The sequence below is a fragment of the Equus quagga genome, chromosome 19 (assembly GCF_021613505.1).
Source record: "Equus quagga isolate Etosha38 chromosome 19, UCLA_HA_Equagga_1.0, whole genome shotgun sequence".
In the NCBI taxonomy this organism is placed as follows: Eukaryota; Metazoa; Chordata; class Mammalia; order Perissodactyla; family Equidae; genus Equus; species Equus quagga.
The window spans coordinates 38754351-38769607 of record NC_060285.1 but is presented as its reverse complement, the minus strand read 5'-3'; the positions used below and the strand labels follow the sequence as shown (position 1 = coordinate 38769607).

At 36.9% G+C, this 15257-nt stretch overlaps 1 protein-coding gene across 7 annotated transcripts in view; it reads right to left on the bottom strand.

The window, feature by feature from the left end:
• PPP1R12A (protein phosphatase 1 regulatory subunit 12A) overlaps positions 1-15257 on the bottom strand; it is a 152203-nt gene that overhangs the window by 76949 nt on the left and 59997 nt on the right. For all 7 annotated transcript variants that reach the window (XM_046645967.1, XM_046645966.1, XM_046645964.1 and 4 more), the window contains exon 3: positions 3191-3309. In XM_046645967.1, the coding sequence (XP_046501923.1) occupies positions 3191-3309 (119 nt within the window). The remainder of the gene's footprint in view (positions 1-3190; positions 3310-15257) is intronic.

Genomic DNA, 15257 nt, shown 5'->3' with positions numbered 1-15257 from the left:
CACCATCTGGCTCCAGCCTCATCTTTTCAGGCCTCACCTCCTACTCCTACTAATTCCATCCTGACTTTCCCTCTTCATTCCAATTCTAATGAATTCTCCGCATATGTTATGTCTCCAATTCCTTTTCTTTGCACATGTTGATACCCCTGTCTGACATGCCTTTTCTATCTACTACCTCCCTTCTCTGCCAAGCAAACTCCCTCTCAAATGTCATCACTCTGAAACCTTTCCTGACTATTGAAAGCAGTTAGTCATAGCCTTTTCTGTTCTCCAACATTCTGTTCCTATCTATATTTTAGCACACTGCACTGTGAAGCTGTTTATATATCTGCCACTTCCACTACACTGTGAAATCCCTAAGAACAAAGACTCTCTTATTCTTTTTTTTCCCTAATATCCAGCACTCGGAACATTTGTTGGCACATTAATCAATACTGAAGGAATCATTACAATTAAAATCAGCCTTGCTAACAATTTCCTTTATAGGGAAACCAAAGGCAAGAAGTTTCAGTACATCTCCATGCCTTTCCTAGTTCATAATAATTGCTAACTAATATTGGACAGCATAAAAAGATTTATTTTAACAGGAAACAGCTATCTACCTGGGTGCTCATCAGGGCAAGATGAGCAGATAAGGTACTCTTCTTTCTAGGCTGTGATGCTTTATATCTATTCTTTCTGTTTCCTCAAGTCTTGAGGATCCCATTACCCCAAAATGCCTGCTTAGAACATAGTTGTTAAAAGCTCTTCTATGTACTTAACCAAGCTCCAGTTTATAACTACTTTTCTAAAGTGTGCCCTGTTTCTTCCAAGCTCCAGGTACCTTCAACCATTTGTTACAATGCCTCAATTCTATTTAGGCATTTAAATATTTTCTCAGTTTCAGTGCCTAAGATATTTTTTAACAACTGAGTAGTCATTATAAATTTTCCTAATCCCAAGGAATAAAACTCTCTTTTCAAGGCACTGCCTTAGCTTCTATTCCTTTACTTCTATTTCCCAATGAACCACACTTCGGCAGGAGTCAACCTTCTAAATCAATATCCCATACCTTTCCTTTATCACTTAACCTTAGAAAAAAACAGTTTTCTTCTGATAATACACATTTAATCACTGCCTAAACATAATGGAATATAGTGGAAATACATATTGTAATTTTATTGATATATTTAAAAATTTTTAACTGTAAGTAAAATACATATAACAAAAAATTTACCATCTTAACCATTTTTATTTATTTTTATTTTTATTTTTTTTCTTCTTCTCCCCAAAGCCCCCTGTATATAGTTGTATATTCTAGTTGTAGGTTCTTCTGGTTGTGCTATGTGGGACACCACCTCAGCATGGCCTGATGAGCGGTGCCCTGTCCACATCCATGATCCGAACCAGCGAAACCCCGGGAAGCTGAAGTGGAGCGAATGAACTTAACCGCTCGGCCATGGGGCCGGCCCCTTATCTTAACCATTTTTAAGTACACAGTTCAGTAGTGTTACGCACATTTACACTGTTGTACAACCAATCTTCAGAACTCTTTTCATCCTGCAAAACTGAAACGTCATACCCGTTAAACAACAAATCCCCATCCCCACCTCCTGACAATCGTCATTCCACTTTCTGCCTCTAAGAATGTGACTACATGAGGTACCTTATCTAAGTGGAATCATATAGTATTTGTCTCTTTGTGACTGGCTTATTTCACTTAGCATAATGTCCTTAAGGTTCACCTACGCTGTAGCATGTGTCAGAATTTCGTTCTTAACGCTGAATAGCATTCCATTGTTTGTATATTACACGTTTTGTTTATCCATTCATCTGTTGATGGACACTTGGTTTACTTCCATCTTTTGGTTATTGTGAACAATGCAGTTATAAACATGGGTGTAAAATATCTCTTTGAAATCTTCCTTCTAATTCTTTGGGTATATACCCAAAAGAGGAGTCACTGTATTAATTTTTTTACGTATTTTTAAAATAACAGCTTTATTAAGATATAATTCACGTACCATTTAAAGCATATAATTCAGTAGTTTTAGGTAAATTCGCAGAGTTGTATAACCATTACCACAATCAGTTTTACAACACTCATCACTTCTAAAAGAAACTCCACCTATAAGCAATCACTCATCTATAAATTAACATCCCCCAAACTTCTATCTCCAGCCTGAACCTCTCTCTCCTCACATATTCAAATGCTTGGATATCTAACAGGCAAACTTAACACATCTGAAAATGAATCTCTGAACTTTCCTTATAAAATCTACTTTTCCCACAATATTCACATCTCAAATAGAAACTTCATCCATCCAGTTGCTCAAACCAAAAACCTTAGAATCTTCCCTGCCACCTTCTTTCCTGCATACCTTAATCTAATTTTCTTGGCCAAATCTTCAAAATATATCTAAAATCCAACCTCTTCAGATCACTTTGTCTATAACAACCTACTTCTGCCCTTACCTTCCTACAATCTATTCTCAATACAACAGCCACAAAGATCCTTTCTAAAGTAAGTCAGATTATGTCACTCCTCTACCTCAATTCCTATTTCACTTCCTATTTCACCCAGAAGAAAAGCCAAAGTCCTTCCAATGGCCCACAAGGCCTCATGTGATATAGCCACTTCTGAGACCTCATCTTCTTCTAGCCTCACCTCTTCCTTGTTCTGCCTGCTCCAGTTACACCAGTCTACATGCTGCCCTCTCTGAACACACCAGGCACCCTCTCATCCTTGCACTCAATGCTCTTGCTCTGTCTAGAATGTTCTTGCCCCAAATCTGTATGATTCATTCCTTCACCTCAGGCAGATCTTAACTTAAATACCACCTTATCGGTGAGGACTTCTTGACCACTCTATTTAAATTCGCAATGTGTAACATTCACCCTGTGCACTTCCTATCCCCTTTGCCTGTTTTATTTCTCTCCAAAGCTCTTATTACCATATAATTTTATGCCTGATCCTACTGCTTATGATACTTCTTTCAACTTTAAAAACATTAAAAAGAAGTAGAGGTGAGAATCATATTTTTTCAAACAGAATCATACTGTACATAATGTTAGGAAAGCTGATTTTTTTCCCCACTCAAATTATGATTGTCCTTCATTGTCAACAATTATTTTCTTGAAAAAGTCAAGTATCATATTCTTTCTAAAACAGTTCTAAACTTTTTCTCCATTTAGGTTGCTTTCACATTACCTTGCCGATTAACTTCATTTTGAAGTAGCTCTTCCATTGCCTCCTCCTCAGCAATATCTAAAGGTGTGTCTCCTTCACTGTTGACAGCTCCTACGTGTGCTCCTTGACCAATCAAAAACCTGTAAAATCAAAGGGAAGACAGTTAAGCAATGACAGTATCATTGAGATAAGACTAAATGCATAGCCAACAAGGAAAACTCCTATATAAGAGCAACAATAAAAACCAAGGATAGTATCTGTATTATTTAAGCTTTAATAAACTACCATAGAGCATGTTTTCTTTTCTTTTTTAAATTTATATTTCCTAGTTTTTCTATAATGTACACACACTGCTTTACTAACAAAAAATGCTAATTTTTTTTTTTAAAGATTTTATTTTTTTCCTTTTTCTCCCCAAAGCCCCCCAGTACATAGTTGTACATTCTTCGTTGTGGGCTCTTCTAGTTGTGGCATGTGGGACGCTGCCTCAGCGTGGTTTGATGAGCAGTGCCATGTCCGCACCCAGGATTCGAACCCACGAAACACTGGGCCGCCTGCAGCGGAGTGCGTGAACTTAACCACTCGGCCATGGGGCCAGCCCCCCCAAAAAAATGCTAATTTTTAATAATAATCAGAAAGTCTTTCATAGGATCATTTCAGATATCTCCACTAACATTTTTCATTCTCTCCTTATTGACTGGTTTCCTCACTGATCTCCACGCTCCCAGTCTCCTGCCACAAACAACAGTTTTTAACCTGGGGTACATGGACAGAATTAGAAGACCATACAACCGATGCAGATATCTTAAAACACTGTTTATGTTCATACCTATTTTGAAATTAATTATTAGACCAACCACTAGGTCTTTTTATTTAATGTGTAACTACAGAAGCACATATATAACTATATCACAAATGTGTTTTGCTAATATTTTGATAACTGAAATCCAATATAATTAGGTTTTCATTGTACTTTTACTTTATTTTATGCATCCAAAACACAATCCTCAGAAAGTATCCACAGGCTTCATCAAACCTGCCAAAGGGATCCAGATACAAAAAGGTTACAAGTCTCTTTCATTGAGTCAATTGCACATCTCCCAGAATCACCTATTTAACATGACTGGAGTCAATTCCCAACTTAAAAACCTCTGAATGGTTATACCACGCTAGGAAAATATATACGTGGCCCTCAATGATCTGGTTTTGTCTTCTTTTTCAGCCTTATTCCTTTTCCTTCCTATATCACACTTTAGGCTCCAACAACATGGAACTGCTTGTAGTTCCAGATTAAACCATGTTCTTTACTTTTTTCTATGTAAAGAATGGGTCTTTTTTTCTCTATGCCCCTAATCAACTTAACTCTTAGTCATATTTCTTCTTTTTACAGACTACATAAAAATATTCTCAATATAAAAACAGGAAGAAAAAAAGAAAAAAGTCCACTGAGTTTAAAAAAGAAGAAAGAACCCCTTTATACAGCTCCTTCTACTATCATGTTCCCTCCCCAGAGATAAACACTATCAACAGTACGGCAAATATCTTTCCAGTACCTTTGCTATGAATTTATATGGGTGTATATTAACATATATACACAGTCACTTTTGAAGTTCTTCCTGTAAAATAAAAATTAATGGGACTATTCTAAATGCCCTGGAATGCAACACTTCCTTTTTAATAGCCGAAAGATATTCCACAGTATGGCTAGATCATACTTTAATACCATCCTCCTAAAGGACATGTTCTTGAATGGACACTTGATGTTATCTAATCTTTAAAAATCTTCCCAAAACGACGGGGATAAAACATCTTATCATTGTTTTATTTCCTGATTACACATGAAGTTGAAAATACACAGAATACGTTTACTGGTATTTGCATTTTCTCCTTTTGTGGACTTCTTATTTACATCTTTTGCTTGTATTTCTAATGTGTTCATTAATTCAACAAACACTTATGGCCAGTTAAAGAGCTACTCAGTCATACAGAAAACTTATGTTGGAAGCTGGACTCTGAGGGAGGATTTGGATGAATTCCCAGGAGATATCTAGGAGGTACTGGTAGATCAACTGGATATGAAAAGTGAGGGCAAGGAAGGTATCGAGGACAAAGTGAATTCTTGACTTCTATGATTTGACATATGGATGGTGGTACTAATTATTGATACACACAAAACTAAGTTAGTCCCTACAACCACTAATAGGTGTGTAGCAAATATTTTTTCCATGCTGTCACTGCATTTAAAAAAAAACTTTTCTTACAGTATTGTGTATTTTATTAAAGTTTAAAGGTTGTATAAAGTCAGTTGGTTAATCTTTTGCTTTAAGAAAGGCTTTACCATCTAGTTATACGTATCTATGTGGAGATGTAACTTTTACAGACACACATACACACAGAAAGAGAAAGAGAATGAAAGAATATACACTCTAAGTGATTATCTCTCAGAGTTAGGATTAGGAAGGATTTGTATTAGTTGTCTTTTTTGGTGGGGAGCATTTTTTTTTTATCCAAGTTTTCTGCAGTAAGTTTATTTTGTATACATGTATCACACCACAAAAGTGGCTACCATACCATTTTGCAGCCTGACTTTTTACACTTAATAGTATATTGTAAACATTTCTCACTGTACAAAGTAGTGTTTCATTTTTATGAGCTTCATGGGACTTCTGCAAACAGAAGTCAAACTTGAATTGAGGTAACTTTTTCTGTTCCATAGTTTTAAAAAATGTAATATAAAACTAAACATGAACATTTATATTACGAATTAATAAACAAATCTGAAGCAAAAAAAAAAGATATAAGTAGAGTAAGAAACTGCTATGCTTCAAGAGAATATGTAATTATTCTGCTAGGCAAAATCTCAATCAAACAATTAGAGAAATTTATACATAACCACGTCTACTTTGCTAAGATATTAGAAATCATTCACAGCATAGAAGACTGAGAAAAAAAGGAATAGTTCAGTATAGCTGCAGTGCTTGCAGCAGAGGGAGCTATATGGGAAGCACAGTCTCAAGGAAATACCAAGTCAAAAGCCAAATACAGACAATCCAAAATTTATGTAAACAGGAAGGATATTAAGAGAAACTAACAAGAGTAAAGCTTCAAAACTGCTGGCAGGAAGCAGGGCCTGGAGCAATCCCTGAGCCAAAAGTTTAGGTATATATATACATGCATGCCTACAATTCACAAACCTCTCCTACACCCCAGAACTATCATTTGTAAACATAAATATTAAAAAACACATATATATAAAAAACAAAGTGGGGCCGGCTCCGTGGCCAAGTGGTTAAGTTCGCGCGCTCCGCTGCGGTGGCCCAGGGTTCCGATCCTGGGCGGGGACATGGCACCGCTCATCAGGCCACCTTGAGGCGACGGACCACATCCCACAACTGGAAGGACCTGCAACTGGGATATACAACTGTGTAGAGGAGGGGTTTGGGGAGATAAAGCAGAAAAGAAAAAAAAAAGATTGGCAACAGTTGTTAGCCCAGGTGCCAATCTTTAAACAAAAAAACAAAAAAAACAAAGTAAAATCCCATGAGATTAATTCTTATCTACCATGAATAATCTCAAAAAGCTGTTCAAAGGTTAGTTGGGTGAAAAAAACATACTCGTTTAAGTTCTGCACATTCTGGGTTCAGCTCCCACCTCTGCCTCTTGACAGCTGTGTGACATTCATTAACTTAAATCATTTAAAGCCTAGTTTATAGATAACTTACAGGGCTGTGTGAAGTTTAGATGCGTTAATGTCTAAAAATAAAATTCTATCTGTTACCACATTATGCAAAATCATCACACTTAGAAAGCAATGTTTAAGATAATGTGAAACAAAATATAGGCTTCCTGGAATACCAGAAATTCACTTTGAGGGACCCTGGAGATACTGAAAATAGATGGCTAGATTTCCTTCAGAACAAAAAAAGCTGGGTTATTATAAGCAGCTCACGTGACTGCTAATTAGGAAAAATTACCATATTTATTTTAAGATTTCTTGGAAAGAAAAAAACTAAAGATATCACACAGGAGTCCCAAAATGAAAGTCAGAAGATTGGGCAATTTCTCAGGCAACTTTTTTGAATGCTTCAGGGTTTTTTTTTTTTTTTAAAAGTAGGCTTTTCTTTTCTTAACAATGGTTAATAATTTCCTCAAGCAATACATAGGAGGTCAAAATAGGAGATGCTACCTAGTAAATGACGAAATTCTTTATAACCTATAGAAGTAAAAAATGGTAATGTACCAGGGTTGACTGAGATTTATAATAATCCAGCAGCTTTGAGTCAATAAACAATTTTGGATAAATAAATTAATAGACCTCGAAATCAAGACCTGATCCAAACGGATTTTTACAAAATTATTTAAAAATTTAACAAAAGGTATAAAGTTGTTCACCAAGTTACTGGTCGTAACTTGGGTATGGTATATTAGATAACTGTGCAGGATTCTATCTGTGTAAGAATTACTCAGTGTTAACTAAATTTGAAAGAAACTTTGACAGCGTCTATGAATTTATCTTGGATTCTGAGTTTTGTTAAAAATCAAACCACAGAGAAGTTGTTTGAGAAAGGGAAATAGTTCACTTAAAATTTTTCATCTTTTAATTAAAATTTGGTCTTTCAATTAGAAGCTAATGAGAATATAGTGATCTAAGAGAAAGGAAAAAATAACTTCAGCAGGAAAATTTAATGTATATTGATTTTCTTATTTACTGTAGGAAAACTAGTATTAAGAAGTCATTTTACAATATTGCACGAACAACTTTTTCTGGTTTTCTTTTTCTTTTTTCTCCCCCTAGGTCCTGAAAAGTAACTCAAAAACCAACTTCTGCAGTACAGTTAACCTGCCCAAGAGATATGTATTAGGCTGAATAACAATAACTTCCCATAGAACTGAACAGTTCCTTTTTACAGAGCTCTATTATTGTTATTTGGGACTGATGGACTGTCAGTCTTTCCCTCCAGAAACAGAAATGCTAATCAGGCCTTCAGTGTGATGGGACTGGGGACTCCCACTTCTATGCTCTGCTTAGGCCCATGTGCACAATGGTTTTGCTGAATCTTGTTTTTGTAGGTCCGTCTGGAGATGCGGTCTGAAGGAAACTCTGGCAATTGAGACAATATCGTTCTAACCCAGCTCCTTGTACTACACTGTTCACCAAACAGCATTAGCACATAAAACTTGGATCACTGAATCCTTCTTTACTTGCTGCTATTTCTGGGCAAAAGTCCAGTTTAAGGAGGCAAAGAGAACATACACACACTTCAGCTGGGGAAAAAAAAAGAAGTCATTTTAACCAATATATGAATTTTTCATGTATTCAATACATGAATTTTTAAAAATCAGAAAGTCAGTGACTGAAGCCTTAGAAAAAGAAGGAAATTCTATCACAGAGATGAACCTCAAGGCCATTATGCTGCTAAGCAAAAGAAGCAGTCACACAAGGACAAATACGTATGATCCTGCTTATAAGGACCTAAAGCTGTCAAAATGACAGAAAATAGAAAGGTAGTTACCAAAGGCTAGGGGGAAAGGGGAGGGGAAATTAGTGTTTAGTGGGTAGAGTTTCAGTCTTGCAAGATGAAAAATTCTAGAGATTTGTCTACAACAATGTGAATATATTTAACACTGCTGAACTTACACTTAAAGATGGTTCAGATGGTAAATTTACTATTATGAGTTTTTACCACAATAACAAATATTTTTAAAAATCAGAAAGTCAGCAGAATACCACCGAAATAGTTGTTTCTTGAAAATCCAAATGAATCATTCAAAGCCATCCAATGAGACAGAAATTATGAAAATGAAGCTACCTTAACTTTTCAAAGGTGGGTAGGTAGAACATTACACTATTAACTTCATAAATAAAAGCCATATTCTTTTGGAAGTCTCTGAGCAACAAAAATTATAAAATAGGGGCCGGCCCCATGCCGAGTGGTTAAGTTCGTGCGCTCTGCTTCAGCGGCCCAGGGTTTCACCGGTTCGGATCCTGGGTGCTGACATGGCGCCGCTCGTCAGGCCATGCTGAGGTGGCGTCCCACATGCCGCAACTAGAGGGACCCACAACTAAAATATACAACTATGTACCAGGGAGATTTGGGGAGATAAAGCAGAAAAAAAAGAAGATTGGCAACAGTTGTTAGCTCAGGTGCCAATCTTTAAAAAAAAATTATAAAATAAGTGTAAATAATCTTATGTGTCTTCAGGGGGAATACACTTTGCTATTTCATTTTTAAAAATTATTTTACTGAGGTCATAACAGCTTATACTGTGAAATTTCAGTTGCACATTATTATTTGCCAGTCACCATATCTATGTGCCCCTTTACCCCTTATGCCCTACTCCCCAGCCCACTCCCCTTCTGGTAACCACTAATCTGTTCTCTTTGTCCATGGGTTAGTTTATCTTCTACATATGAGTGAAATCATGCCGCGTCTTTTTCTGGTTTATTTCACTTAACATAATACCATTAAGGTCCATCCATGTTGTTGCAAATGAAACGATTTTGTCTTTTTTATGGCTGAGTAGTATTCCAATGTATATAAATACCATATCTTTTTTTATCTACTCATCAGTCAACGGTTCTTGGGTTGCTTCCAGGTCTTGGTTACAGTGAATAATGCTGCAATGAACACAGGGGTGCATAAATCTCTTTGAACTGTTGATTTCCAGTTCTCTGGATAAATACCCAGTAGTGGGATAGCTGGGTCATATCGTATGTCTACTTTAAATTTTTTGAGAAATCTCCATAATGTTTTGGCTATAGTGGCTGCACCAGTTTGCATTCCCACCAGCAGTGTATGAGAGTTTCCTTTTCTCTCCATCCTCTCCAACATTTATTTTTGGTCTTGCTAATTACAGCCATTCTAACAGGTGTAAGGTGGTATCTCCTTGCAGTTTTGATTTGCATTTCCCTGATGATTAGTGATGTTTAACTTCTTTTCATGTGCTTGTTGACCATCTGTATATCTTCTTTGGAAAAATGTCTGTTTAGATGCTCTGACCATTTTCTGATCAGGGTGTTTTTCTGTTGTTGAGTTGTATGAGTTCTTTATATATTTTGGAGATTAACCCTTGTTGGATATATGATTTGCAAACATTTTATCCCAGTTGGTAGGTTGTCTTCATTTTGATCCTGGTTTCCTTTGTCTTGCAGAAACTCTTTAGCCTGATGTACTCTCATTTGTTTATTTTTTTCTTTTGTTTCCCTTGCCCGAGTAGACACAGTATTTGAAAAGATGGTTCTAGGACTGATATCAAAGAGTGTGCTGCCTATATTTTCTTCTAGAGTTTATGGTTTCACATCTTAACTTCAAGTCATCAATCCATTTCGAGTTAATTTTTTTTTTTAAAGATTTTATTTTTTTCCTTTTTCTCCCCAAAGCCCCCCAGTACATAGTTGTGTATTTCTCATTGTGGGTTCTTCTAGTTGTGGCATGTGGGACGCCGCCTCAGCGTGGTTTGATGAGCAGTGCCATGTCCGCGCCCAGGATTCGAACCAACGAAACACTGGGACGCTTGCAGCGGAGCGCGCGAACTTAACCACTCAGCCACGGGGCCAGCCCCCATTTCGAGTTAATTTTTATGTATGGTGTAAGATAATGGTCTACTTTCACTGTTCTGCACGTGGCTGTCCAGGTTTCCCAATACCATTTGTTGAAGAGACTTTCCTTTCTCCATCGTATATCCTTGGCACCTTTGTCGAAGATTAGCTGTCCGCAGATGTGTAGTTTTATTTCTGGGCTTTCAATTCTGTTCCACTTGTTTCTGTGCCAGCACCATGCTGTTTTCATTACTATAGCTTTGTAGTCTATTTTGAAGTCAGGGATTGTGATGCCTCCAGCTTTGTTCTTTTTTTTTCAGGATTGCTTTAGCTATTTGGGGACTTTTGTAGCCTCCTATGAATTTTAGGATTCGTTGTACTATTTCTGTGAAGAATGTCACTGGGATTCTCATTGGGACTGCATTGTACTTGCAGGTTGCTTTAGGTAATATGGACATTTTAACTATGTTTATTCGTCCAACCCATGTGCATGGAATCCACATGCACATCCATTTCTTTACATCTTCAATTTCTTTCAGTAATGTCTTATAGTTTTCAGTGTAGAGGTCTTTCATCTCCTTGGTTAAATTTATTCATAGATATTTTATTCTTTTTGTTGCGATTGTAATTGGTTTGTATTCTCAAGTTCTCTTCCTGTTAGTTCATTATTAGAGTATAGAAATGCAACTGACTTTTCTAAGTTGATTTTGTACCCTGCAACTTTGCTGTAGTTGTTAATTATTTTTAATAGTCTTCTGATGGATTCTTTAGGGTTTCTATATACAGAATCACGTCATCTGCAAACCCCAAGTGTTTCACTTCCTCCTTGCCTATGTGGACACCTTTTATTTATTTTCCTTGCCTCATTGCTCTCGCCAAAACCTCCAGTACTATGTTGAATAAGACTGGCGAGAGAAGGCACCTGTCTTCTTCCTGTTCTCAGAAGGATGGCTTTCAGTTTTGCCATGCTGAGTATGTTGAGATACTTTCCTTCTATACCTATTTTATTGAGAGTTTTTATCATAAACAGATGTTGGATCTTGTCAAGTGCCTTCTCTGCATCTATTGAGATGATCATGTGGTTTTTATTCCTCATTTCGTTAATGTGGTGTATCACATTGATTGATTTGTGATTGCTGAACCATCCCTGTGTACCTGGTATAAATCCCACTTGATCATGGTGTATGATCCTTTTAATGTATTTCTGTATTTGGTTTGCCAATATTTTGTTGAGGATTTTTGCATCTATGTTCATAAGCAATATTGGCCTATAATTTTCCTTCTTTGCGTCGTCCTTTCTGGCTTTGAGATCAGGCTGATGTTGGCCTTGTAGAATGAGTTAGGAAGTGTTCTGTCTTCTTCAAATTTTTGGAATAGTTTGAGAAGGATAGGTATTAAATCTTTTTTGAATGTTTGGTAGAATTCTCCAAAGAAGCCATCTGGTCGTGGACTTTTATTTTGGGGGAGGTTTTTGATTACTGGTCCATTCTCTTTACTTGAGATAGGTCTATTCAAATTCTCTATTTCTCCTTGGTTCAGTTTTGGGAGGTTGTATGAGTCTAAGAATTTCTTCCAGATTGTCCAATTTGTTGGCATATAGCTTTTAGTAGTATTCTTTTATAATCCTTTGTATTTCTGTGGTATCCATTGTAGTTTCTCCTCTTTCATTTCTAATTTTATTTATTTGAGCCTTCCCTCTTTTTTTCTTAGTGAGTCTGGCCAAGGAATTGTCAACTTTATTTATCTTCTCAAAGAACCAGCTCTTAGCTTCTTTGATACTTTCTACTGTTTTTTTGGTCGCAATTTCTTTTATTTCTATTCTAATTTTTATTATTTCCCTCCTTCTGCTGACTTTGGGCTTTGTTTTTTCTCCTATTTCTAGTTCTGTGAGGTGTAGTTTAAGATTGCTTATCTGAGATTTTTTCTGTTTGTTAAGGTGGGCCTGTATTGCCCACCTTAATTTCCCTCTTAGGTCCACTTTTGCTGCACCTCATATGAATTGGTATGATGTATTTTCATTTTCACTTGTCTCCAGATATTTTTTGAATTCTCCTTTAATTTCTTCATTTGATTCATTGGTTGTTCAGTAGGATGCTGTTTAGTCTCCACATATTTGTCACTTTCCTAGCTTTTTTCTTGTGGTTTATTTCTAGTTTCATAATGTTGTGGTCAGAAAAGATGTTTGATATAATTTCAATCTTCTTAAATTTATTGAGGCTTGCCTTGTTTCCCAACATATGGTCTATCTTTGAGAACACTCCATGTGCACTTGAGAATAATGTATATTCTGCTGTTTTTTGATGGAGTGTTCTAAATACATATCTATTAAGTCCATCTAGTCTAGTCTTTCATTTAAATCCACTGTTTCCTTGTTGGCTTCTGTCTGGATGATCTATCCATTGCTGTGAGTGGGGCGCTGAGATCCCCTACTATTATTGTGTTGCTGTTAATTTTTCCTTTTAGGTCTGTTAACAGTTGATTTATGGACTTTGGCGCTCCTGTGTTAGGTGCATATATAAGTGTTATGTCTTCTTGGTGGAGTGTCCCTTTTATCATTACATACCGCCTTGTCTCTCCTTGCCTTTTTTATCTTGAAGTCTACTTTGTCTGATAAAAGTATGGCAACATCTGCTTTCTTTTGTTTCCCATTAGCTTGGAGTATCTACTTCCACCCCTTCACTCTGAGCCTGTGTTCGTCTTTAGAGCTGAGATGTGTCTCCAGGAGGCAGCATATTGTTGGATGTTGCCTTTTAATCCATCAGCCAGTCTCTGTCTTTTAATTGGAGAATTTGATCCATTTACCTTTAGAATGATTATTTATATATGAGAGCTTAATACTGGCATTGTATCACTTGTTTTCCCATTGTTTTGTATTTCCCTTGTTTCTCGTTCCATGTATTTTGGACTGCCAATTCACTTTGGTGGTTCTCTATGATGGTTTTTCTCTTTATCATTTGTGTCTCTGTTCTGATTTCCTGTTTAATGGTTACTGTGAGGTTTGTCTACAAGATCTCACAGATGAGACAGTCCATTTTCCGATAGTCTCTTCTTCCCTTAGTCTAAGCAGGTTCTATCACTTTCCTCTTCCCCGTATAAGTTATTGTTGTCACAACTTCTTCTGTTTTGTGTTGTTTGTACTTAAAATGAAGTGATTATAGTTATTTTTGATGCTTTCCTTCCCTTTATCTTTAACGTTATAATTAAATGTTAGCTAACCTGTTCTGAAAGAGAACTGCAGTTTTCTGATTTTGTCTGCCTATTTCACTTCTTGCTCAAGGCTTTGTAAACCCTTTCTTTCTTTTCATTTTTTTTTTTTCAGATATAAGGGCTTCCTTGATCATTTCTGGTTTGGGAGGGGGGTCTTATGGTGATGAACTCCCTCATCTTTTGTTTATCTGGGAAAGTTTTTATTTCTCCATTGTATCTGAAGGATAGTTTTGCTGGATAGAGTATTCTTGGCTGAGAGTTTTTGTCTTTCAGTAGTTTGAATATATTATTCCACACTCTCCTAGCCTGTAAGGTTTCTACTGAGAAATCCACTGAAAGTTTGATGGGGGTTCCTTTGTAGATTATTTTCTTCTGCCTTGCTGCCCTTATTATTTTTTCTTTGCCATTGAGTTTTGCCAGTTTTACTAACTATATGCTTTAAAGAAGGTCTTTTTACATTGATGTAATTAGGAGTTCTACTGGCTTCATTTACATGTAATTTCAGCTCCTTCCCCAGGTTTGGGAAGTTCTCAGCTATTATTTCTTTGAAGAAGCTCTCCGCTCCTTTCTCCCTCTCTTCTCACTCTAGAATACCTGTAATCCATATGTTGCATTTCCTAATTGAGTCAGATATTTCTGGGAGAATTTCTTCATTTTCAGTCTTAAAAACACTCTGCCACCTGTTACTTTCCTATATTTTACTCCTCTAAATTACTATTTCTGTCCTCCATAATATTAGCTCTGTTTTTTAAGGATTCCAGATTTTCTTTTTATCTCATTCATTGTGTTTTTCATCTCCACCACTTCTGACTGGTTTTTGTTTAAATAGTTCTAATTTCTTTTGTGAAGAATTCCCTCGGCTCATTAATTTTATCCCTGGGTTTACTGAACTGTCCTTCTGAGTTTTCCTGTAACTCACTGAGTTTTTTATGATAACTACTTTGAATTCTCTGTCATTTAGTTCGTAAGTTTCTGGGACTTCAGGATTTGTTCCTGTGTACTTGTCATTTTCATTCTGGCCTGGAGTGTCAATATATTTCTTCATGCTATTTAATGGGGTGGACTTTTGCCATCACATAGTGGCAGGATCTGATCACAGATTCCATCTGCCACCGCTGGGGTGAGCAGTAGGCCAGGTGCTGGGTTGAGAGGGCTCTTTGCATGTGGCCACTGCTGCTTTTCAGACGTAGGCACAGGCGCTCTGGTGGGGATCCCCTGCCCTGACCAACTGGCTGAGCTGATGCTCCAGGTGGGATGGGGGAAGGCAGCAACTTCTTCCCTGCCCCCACTTCTACTGTGCCCTTACTGGCTGCCTGCCTGGGCTGTTCAGCTTGGTGAGGG